We start from the raw sequence: 10,349 nt of genomic DNA on the forward strand, positions 1-10,349 counted from the left end.
GGGCTAAAAGTGCTTCCTTGTTCTGATATTGTTTGCTCTACAACCATCAAAGTACAATGAATCACACTTCTCCCACTTACATGTGCTGCACGTGACACCTGACATGCCAGGTAAAGATAAGACCATACAGATTCCGCACAGTGGAAAAAGACAATAACACCATTTATCTTGGAAAGCTTCCAGGGGCTTTTATTTATTTTCTATTTATATAGCTGGGACTCTGGAAAGTACTGCACTCTCTGAGTAAACACTGGTAAATCCCAAATACTGTAAACTGAAACTTGAGAACACTGCACGTAGTTACAATCTATTAAATTATCAGAAAACATAAACATTCCTCCTTCCGGTGGACTCTGGTCAGTGATTACACAAACTCTATAGTGAGGAGAATGGCCTCATGGTTACCAGTAAGTATGAATGCATAATTACCTTTTACTTTTGCTTCGGACTCAGCTGCCCCAAGATCAGAGTAGTAAACAACCTCCACCTGTACCTCCATCAGCACTGCAGCGTTTCATTTCTGCCCTCTGCTGGTGGATACAGGAAAAAGAAAATGATATCGAGGGAAATTTAAAGGAGAAGATGTTTATGTCAAATAAAAATAAGAACATGTCCACAGTTTGATAATCACATTAACTAAGATAGCAACAAATGTTATAAGCAGCCCTGTAGTTATGAAAAAAGCATTCCTAATACTGAAACATGTGTTTAAGGTTTAAACCAACCTCTTGATCAAATGAGTCACACAAAGATCCTTTAATTTATTTTAATCTTTAATTGCAATGGAGGAAGGGTTATCCTGTGTGGTATATATGGTGCATTCACTGGATTTAACCAAAACCTGCTGTTCAAATATAGAAAAATGATTTTGGCTTTATTTTATTTTATTTTTACAATACAACATCATATGCTACTATATCCTTTGTCTCTTTTGCCAAATTTGTTGAGCATTAAAAGAAAGGACAAAAACCATATTTTTTGCTTGTGTTTTTAAAGCAGACGTTAATCTGCAATCACAAACAAGAAACAAATCACCGCTGAGCCCAATATAAAAAAATAAAACTGAACTGAGGAAGAGTTATCGGTGAAGAAAAACCACAAACCAGGTCAAATAATAATAATAATAATAATAATAATAATAATAATAATAATAAAACAAATAAATACATACATACATTAGAAAACAAAGCACAATAAAGAATCAAAACAAAGATAAAGAGTAGAAATGATTACCAATCCAAATAAAAGCCAGGAGGACTACCCCTTCTGTTCTGACCTCTGTTTTTCACGCGTTGCACAAACACAGCTTTTCACCCAATAACTTACCCCATGAATACAGTGTCTGAACAGCAGTGACTTTAAATACAGGACGGAGACACTTTTCGACAAAAGCCGGTTTGATGAATGAATACGTCTTATTAATGACATGGCGTTTCACGTTTTCAGAAATAATTCACGTCTCTCAGTTGCTTGCACTACCAAGAGAACAAACCTTTGATGCGCTTCCTGTCCTGTTTGAATGCTAAACCTGTGGGTTTTTAGAAAATTTGTAATTATTTTTCATAATTCTTTCAAAGGAAGGAAACATTGTCTCTAGGAACCAAGTTTCCATTTCGGTTTCTATGGGAAGGGTTTCCTTGAAGCTCCCCACCTAAAGTTTGAGGAAGCGTAAACATGTATTTGTGGTGAGAAAAATCAGTCTTTTACTGCCGTTTTTGAGGATATAAGCAAACACGGTAAATCTTTAACCTTTTATTTTTCACTATTTTTGCTAATATGTGTCATTACTCTCTCAAACGGAACCGGCATTACTTTAGCAGAGTGTTTGATGCGCTTAGTTCACGTTTTGCTTTGTGTGAACGGAATATTTCACTCAGATAATTAAAACACAAAATGACTCATATCTGTTTTAGCTTTTGTCACTAAGGGTCTTGAACTCATTGTGAGCAGACATGCCCCGACGAACACAAATGTGAAACGACAACAGTACTTTTATTTTGAAACGTAAGCGGAATTGCTTCTTTTTTCAAACACTTTAAAAGGCTTTTCTTTATGGTACCAGACATCAAGTTCTCAGTATATATAGCTATTATTAACTCAATACTTACAAGGTAGGTAGGTAAAGACAGTTTTCCGGTTCTGTAGGAGTGTCTGCTGCTTAACGAGTTTATAGTCAGTGTGAGACATGTCAGAGCATGTTTGATCTGTGTGGAACAATAATCAGCGATTGTCAAAGGAGCTTGCAAAGAAAAGCGTCTGGACTTCTTTAAGTTACTTGAAGACGTTTCACCTCTCATCCGAGAAGCTTCTTCAGTTCTAAGGTCAAATGGTGGAGAGTCCCAGATATAAACCTAGTGGGAGTATCCCCCCACAAACCATCTGTCCTCTGTGTCCAAAATGTGAACATTGGCATCCTTGAAAGAGTGTCCTTTATCCTTAAGATGCAGATGGACAGCTGAGTCTTGTCCTGTGGAGGTGGCTCTTCTGTGTTGTGCCATGCGCTTGTGAAGTGGCTGTTTGGCCACCTCCACAGGACAAGACTCAGCAGTCCATCTGCATCTTAAGGATAAAGGACACTCTTTCGAGGATGCCAATGTTCACATTTTGGACAAAGAGGACAGATGGTTTGAAAGAGGAGTGAAAGAAGCCATCTATGTCCACTGTGAGCGACCATCTTTGAACAGAGGCGGTGGTTTACGACACCAACTCTCTGCCATCTATAATCCAGTTTTGAGTTCCCTTCCCAGACGCCTTAACGCCCACTCACATCCTGGGCCATCGGACCTCAGGAATTCGCATGATAAGGTGGGGCCAGGTTTCACAATGAACACACCGAAACTCTGGTTGATTGGGACCCACACCCAGTTTCACACCTTGGCTCAGGCGATTAGAGGATCATCAGGGGGTCCTTTTGTCCCTCTGTGGGGGGATACTCCCACTAGGTTTATATCTGGGACTCTCCACCATTTGACCTTAGAACTGAAGAAGCTTCTCGGATGAGAGGTGAAACGTCTTCAAGTAACTTAAAGAAGTCCAGACGCTTTTCTTTGCAAGCTCCTTTGACTACGATGACCTGGATGACTGAGAACCTTCACAGACAAATAATCAGCGATTGTGCAGCTGTAAACTTACAGTAGCAGTTAAGTCATTTTAAAATGTATTTTTACCCACAAGTATTTAGCAGTGGTTTAAGTTGATTGCTTATTTCTGAATTAAGTTTTATTTTGTAGTTGAGCTAAAAAAAAAAAACTACAAAAAACAAGTTGTTAAAAACAAGTTGTTCTATTGAAAGTGAGAGAGAACAAATTATTATTATTATTAGCAGTAATATTATTATCATTATTATTACAAATGTGTTGCTTTTATTTCAGCAATGTATTGCGCTTTTATAGTCATGCTTTATTCCAACTTATACCTTGGCTTTATATATTTGCTGATTTCAAGTACCAGTTAATACCGCTATCACATTAACATACTATTTCTCACTGTGATGAGAAGATGTGCAATCATTTTTTTATCACATGGTAGCAAGTGCATTTAGGCATGCACGCATGGTCAAGGTGACCTGCTGGAATTGAAACCAAGCATGGTAGGGTTAGAATTTGGTGAGGCCATGAATTCATCCTGCCTTGTACCAGTGGTTCAAGCTGGTGCTGATGGTGTAATAATGTAGGGGATATTTTCATGGCCCACTTTAGGCCCCATTGTTTAAACTCCACAGCTTATCTGAGTGTTATCACTGACCATGTCCATCCCTTAATGACCACAATGTATCAATCTTCTGAATGCTGAATGCATCATCTCCAACTACTCAAATTGCCTTCATAGTCATCAGTCCCATCATGGATGTGCAGCCAAGAATTCTGTGATGCTATCAAGTCTAAACATGTTATCATAGCAAGTGCAAAAGATCTTTTAACTTTTGATCTTTTACTTTAATGACGAGTGGTGTAGTAAACATGGAATACCACAGGATGAAATGGAACAGTTTGGCTCATTATCACTGACATTCAGTGTTTTTTTTTTTGTTTTTTTTTTTGTGTGTGTGTGTGTGTGTGTGTGTGTGTGTGTGTGTGTGTGTGTGTGTGTGTGTGTGTGTGTGTTGGACTTGTCAACATCTAGTCTAGATACTGGATTGTTGCGCTCCTGAGCATGTCAAGTCTTGGCTTCATCTTGTTTTGTCTGAATGTCTAAAAATATATATTCAGCTTCACACAAAATGGGGAAAGCATTAAGTCCTCACATGTGGTACCAGATTTAATTCCCTCTTTTAAAGTTGTATTATTAAAAGAATCTGTTTCTTTTTGTTGTTGTTGTTGAATAACTAATTTCTCAAATGACTCATTTAATTTGTTAAATGCTGGTAAATAGAGGAATTCAAGGAAGGGCTAAACTGAGCAGACTTTTTCTTTCTTTTAACTGGTCTTACAGATTTCACCATGGACAGCACTTCCAAAACTGATGCTTCCAGTCAGTTATCTGTTGCTTCTCAGGTTCCTTTCCTTCACTTGTGTACCACATTAGAAAAAATTCAAAAGTCCAAACTCCGTCCAGAGAAATCCAAGATCCTTGGGTACTTCGTTGAGAAATGGCGGGAATTTCATTCTGCCCTCCACAAAGACAACTCCAAAACTACAGACTCTTTCTATCCTGCCATGCGCCTCATAGTCCCGCCTTTTGAACGAGAGCGAGTGGCATATGGCATCAAAGAGAGCATGCTGGCTAAACTCTACATTGATGTATTAGGCCTCCCAAAGAATGGCCCTGAGGCTAATAAGCTGTTGAATTACCGTGCACCGACCACGTCCCAAGGAGAAGCTGGAGACTTTGCTGGCATGGCGTATTTTGTGCTGAAGAAACGATGCACCAGCCAAGGAAATCTCAGTATTAAAGAGGTCAACGACTTCCTGGATTCAGTAGCCACCAGCAATGCCACCAAGCAGAAAGATCTTGTCAAAAAGAGTCTGCTGCACCTCATCACCCAGAGCTCAGCTCTTGAGCAAAAGTGGCTCATTAGAATGATTCTGAAGGACATGAAGCTCGGGATCAGCAAAGAAACCGTTCTCCAAGTTTTCCACCCAGATGCTGCTGAGCTCTACAACGTCAACACAGACTTGAACAAGGTGTGCCAGCAGTTACACAATCCAGCCGTGTCCTTAAGTGAAGTCTCTATTGGACTTTTTTCTGCTTTCAAACCTATGCTGGCAGCTGTGGCTAACATCCGCAACGTGGAGAAACAGATGGGAAACAGCACTTTTTACATTGAGACAAAGCTGGATGGAGAGCGCATTCAGCTGCACAAAGATGGGGATGTGTACAAGTACTTCAGCCGAAATGCTTTTGAGTACACGCAGCAGTTTGGAGGATCCCCGTTGGAAGGATCACTGACGCCTTATATCCACAATGTTTTTAAAAGCAATGTGGTGAACTGCATTCTTGATGGTGAGATGATGGCATACAACCCGGCAGCAGACACCTTCATGCAGAAAGGGAGCAAATTTGACATCAAGAGGCTGATGGATGACTCAGAGTTGCAGACATGCTTCTGTGTGTTTGACGTGCTTTTAATAAATGATCAGAAGTTAGGCAAAGAAACTCTCAAGAAGCGACATGAGATTCTTCAGACAGTTTTCACTCCAGCCAAGGGAAGGCTGCATCTGGTGCCAAAGGCTGAAGCCAGAACCATGCAGGAGGTGGTGAATGCTCTTAACGATGCTATTGACAGCAGAGAAGAGGGGATCATGGTGAAGGATCCTTTATCCATCTACAAACCTGACAAGCGAGGGGAAGGCTGGCTGAAGATAAAACCAGAATATGTGGATGGCTTGATGGATGAGCTTGACCTGCTGATTGTTGGTGGCTACTGGGGAAAAGGGAGAAGGGGTGGCATGATGTCCCATTTCTTATGTGCTGTGGCCGAAGCTCCAGAGCCTGGCGAGAAACCTTCAGTTTTCCATACCCTTTGCCGCATTGGCTCCGGCTACACCATGAAAGAATTGTATGACCTTGGTTTAAAGCTCACCAAACACTGGAAGGTCTACCGGAAAAACAACCCACCAGCATCCATCCTGTGTGGAACAGAGAAACCGGAAGTCTACATTGAACCCTGCAACTCCGTTATCATCCAGGTTAAAGCGGCTGAGATAGTCGGAAGCGACATGTATAAAACCAACTGTACTCTGCGCTTCCCCAGGATTGAGAAGATTCGAGATGACAAAGAATGGTACCAGTGCATGACACTGGCAGAGCTGGATCAGTTCCGCAGCAAGGCGTCTGGGAAACTTGCCTCTCGGCACCTTCACATTGACAACGATGAACCGCAAAAGAAGAAGCGCAAGCTCCCAGTCAAACCCAAGAAAGTGATCGGCGTCATTGACCAATTTAAGCCCCAGGACCTTTCCGGGGTGACCAAGGAAACAGATATGTTTGAGGACGTGGAGTTCTGCATCCTGAATGGCACCGAAGATCATCCCAAGTCTGAACTGGAAAAGGGTGTGGCCAGGTAACAGAAGTTATTTTTTTCTAGTAAAGTAAATGTTAGTTTGGTATTTTAGTTAAAGAAAAAAATATGACTGAATTAGAAATTTTGGGCAGACAACATTTTTTTTACGTATTTAGTATTTTAATGAAATTTTTATGATTAAGTCAAGTCTATCTTAAAGTAAAGCGCTGATATCGTGGCTGAGTTCTCACTTTAATAAAGTTGTTAATAAATACATTTTATAATGTGTCTACAGGATGAAGACACATTGTAAGAAAATGTAAATGGATAAACTTTTAATAAATGTAAACATGTGACAGCCCTGGCAGAGATACAGCTTTACTGCTTTAGCTAACAGTAGGGACTTTAATGGTGTGTTAGCCAAGCCCTGTGAAGAAACAGGGAACATCTGTTTCAACTTTTGTTATTATGATCACTTTTTCTGTGTTTATGTTTGAGTAAACAACATCTGGATAAGTAGAACTGTGGCGGTGCAAGTGGCACTGGCATTCAGGAGGCACTTCCTCGCTTTCTTAAATGAATTGTAATTCCAAAAGGTTCTCAACCAGTTAGATGACTCCAATTCGACTATCTTGGACTATAGCTGGAAACAATATCATTTGTTCTGCTCTACAGCCATGGTAAGCTATAGCATAGCAGCACTAGCTTTCCATGTGTTTTAAGTTTGGTTAGAGAGGCAACAACAGGACAAGGACTTTCATTATCCACTGGATTCCAAGAGTTGGAGTCTATCCAGCTGTTGGAGGAAAGTCTCAAATGTTCTCTTTATATAGCGCTATATCACAACAATAATCACCTCAAGGCACTTTAACCCTTTCACGCATAGGGGTCACTCTTTTTTTCATGCCTAAAGATGAATAAAAATACTCAAGAAAAAAATCCTGATTGAGGTTGTCATAATTCATGCATGAAAGGATTCATTTGGAAGCCAAAGACCCTAAAATACAGAGAATAGTGAGAACCCCGACGACCCCTTGTGAGCAAGCGATTGGTAAAACTGGTAAGGAAAAACTCCTTTTTAACAGGAAGAAACTTCAGGTGGTGGTTATGACTGAGTGTCTAATAATTAATAATTTTTTATGTAATTCCCACTTTAGGTGTGGAGGTTTTGTAGTTCAGAACCCTGGACGGGACACCTACTGCGTGGTTGCCGGTGTGGAGAACATGCGCGTGAAGAACCTGATTTCATCCAACCAGCATGACATAGTTTGGGCCACCTGGCTGCTGGAGTGCCTGGACCAGAAGGAGGTGGTTCCATGGCAACCCCGCCACATGATCCACATGTCGCCTTCCACCAGGGAGCACTTTGCCAAGGAGTACGACAGCTATGGTGACAGCTACTTTGTTGACACAGACGAGCAGCAGCTGCGGGAAGTGTTCAACAGGATCAGCAGCGCAGACGCAGCAAACGAGGTGAATGTCACGCAGGTGGAGGGACGCTACGGCTGGGATGACCTTCCAACCAGCATGTTCAGACCGTTCACAGCATATATGGACAGATTTGCTGACATAGGAGACCCTAAAAGTGCCATACCTGCCACCTGCCTGGACACCAGGGCATTGGAATTTCGTTACCATGGAGGAAAAGTGGTGGAAGAGCTGGAGGAAGGCGTTTCACATGTTATTATTGCAGAGGCAACAAGACTTCTGGATTTGAGAACTCTGAGGCGCTGCTTTAGGAGGAAGTTTAAGATAGTAAAAGAGACATGGGTGACTGATTCAATCAAAGCAGGGCATGTGATGAATGACACTGAATATCTGGCTTGAAGAGGCTCTAGTACATTTAAATGGACACTCAGCATTTTTAATTTGTTCCTAATACGATTAGGAATAAACTCTTTAATAAAATCTACAGCATGAAAACTCCAACGACACTAATTCTCAGGGTTTTCAGTTTCTGTGAGTTTTGTCTTTTGTGTTCTTAACGAGACAGCTTATTATTAATTTTAAATGAATAGGCTGCTGACTGGTTTTTCAATTTCCAAACTCAGAATCATTATGAAGGGTTCAGATGCTTTTTGGGAGAATGGGGATGGGGGTCGGTCCTTCCTTCTTTCAGATTTTTAGCCAAGCAGTTATTAAAACTGTTTCTGCAGCAGAAAGGAGACTTGCCAATTAACCAGAAATGGAAGGTTTAATTCTGACAGTAATTTCGGTGAATGATCCACATTAGAGAGCAGCAGCAAGGGAATGCTCTGCCATAATAATCTGTCCATTGTGAAGGGGCGCTCCAGTGGTTTCATGTTTCACTTTAGCTAAGCTGACGGACTTGTGAGAGAGAGATTAAGAAAATAATGGTTCAAATTGAACCTGGAAAAACTGACTCGTGTTTCCCATGATTCCACAGTGTATTTGATTTGATCGACCTTAGCCTCTAAATATCCATTTTCTCCAAACCCATTGGGAAAACATCAAATCTGAGGTTGTTTAGCCAGTTACGTTTGGAGCTTTCCCTCCAGAGCCTAAGAAGACACTCAACATGATCATAGACTGTAAATGAAAGATGTGCATGGCCACTGCGATTTTTACTCATTGGTATCTAAAGTTCACAGCAAGCCACATTATTTTCCAGATAATAATATTGCTCCAAAAGGAACCAGCAGCAGGATTCTTTCAGTTACATACATGAATGAAGTTTTTGGCGATAGCTATATGTGTCACGTCTTACCCATATGGCTGGTGAGTTACTGAAACATTTACCTCCTGTTCAGTTGTCATAGAGGGAAAGAGTATCCATAGAGACCCAAACACTTTGTGCACCAGGCTGAAAGCATGATTTTTAATAATGTAGAGTTATAAATTTTAGATTTGAAGTTTATGGCGAGTTACCAAGAGGCAACATCCAGGGTTTAAAGATTAAGCTGGAGTGAAAATGCCGAAAACTACAGTTCCTCTAATGGCCATTTGATGCTGGCTCCAAAAGTCCACACTGACGCCCATGTTAAAATGCCCAACTTTACAGAATTACCACATCCTAGTAGAAAATTTTTATATAAATTTAATATAATCAATTCATTTGGATACTTGAATTAGAGGTGTCCAGATACAAGCCATCTGCTACCGTCTCACTTTCATTAATTGGACTTGTGTTTGCATGTTACTGTCTGTGCCCTTTGTAATAGAAAGATGTGACAGGTAATACAACCTGCTCTGTGGTGCAAACTATCAAAGTTTGTGCTTCGGTTTTATTAGCCTGCTACTTGTGTGTTTGTGAATACAGCCTGCTACCATTAGCTAAAAACGTCTTCCTTTTGTCCAAGTACAGTAACTTCTGGCTCCACAAAAGTGATAGCCAGATGCTAATGTTGAGGCATCACAGCAGCTATATTCATCTTTGGGATTGATTTGCTTTTGGAACAAGTGCCACGTGGCTTTAGAGGAACTGTAGTTTTTGGCACTTTCACATGGCCTTCAATTTTCACCCTGGAGGTCGTTGCGTGTTCATGACAAGTGAAGACAATTTCACGTGGTGTCCTTTAATGTAAGAAAAATGTCTTGAACTGTTCCTGTTTTTTGTGCTCTTGTGTCATTATGTATGAAGTACGACTCTAATAAATAATCCTGAAGGGGTTTGAAATACAATTTGTTAATAATTTTCTTAAAGACAACATCTGTGTGAAGCGATGGCCTTTGCCTCAGCTCTTCAACAAGGGACCACACGGGGGGTACGTTAAAATTGGCTCAGCTCAAGGCCCTCCAACAAAGATGTGGCCATGTTTTCCTGCCTTCAAAAATGTCACTGATGAGTCTTGGGAGTCTTTGATATGTTCTAACCTTCATTAGCATCATCTCTAAGGTGCAGGCAGCTGCCTGTGGCGCCCTGGGCTTTGTTATGTGTAAATGCCGC

At 40.8% G+C, this 10,349-nt stretch overlaps 1 protein-coding gene across 2 annotated transcripts; it reads left to right on the forward strand.

Annotated features, from left to right (window-relative positions):
• The first annotated feature begins 1,619 nt into the window (after positions 1–1,619).
• lig4 (ligase IV, DNA, ATP-dependent) lies at positions 1,620–10,084 on the forward strand. 2 transcript variants are annotated; one of them, XM_004573277.6, is made up of 3 exons: positions 1,620–1,736; positions 4,432–6,502; positions 7,600–10,084. In XM_004573277.6, the coding sequence occupies exons 2-3, from the start codon at positions 4,440–4,442 to the stop codon at positions 8,267–8,269; spliced, it is 2,733 nt and encodes a 910-aa protein (XP_004573334.3). In that variant the 5' UTR covers positions 1,620–1,736; positions 4,432–4,439; the 3' UTR covers positions 8,270–10,084. The 2 variants fall into 2 exon arrangements, with proteins under 2 accessions (XP_004573334.3, XP_004573335.3); XM_004573278.5 differs by having other exon boundaries at positions 1,626–1,685.
• Positions 10,085–10,349: the final 265 nt, after the last annotated feature.

The sequence above is a fragment of the Maylandia zebra genome, linkage group LG23 (genome assembly GCF_041146795.1).
Source record: "Maylandia zebra isolate NMK-2024a linkage group LG23, Mzebra_GT3a, whole genome shotgun sequence".
Lineage (NCBI taxonomy): Eukaryota > Metazoa > Chordata > Actinopteri > Cichliformes > Cichlidae > Maylandia > Maylandia zebra.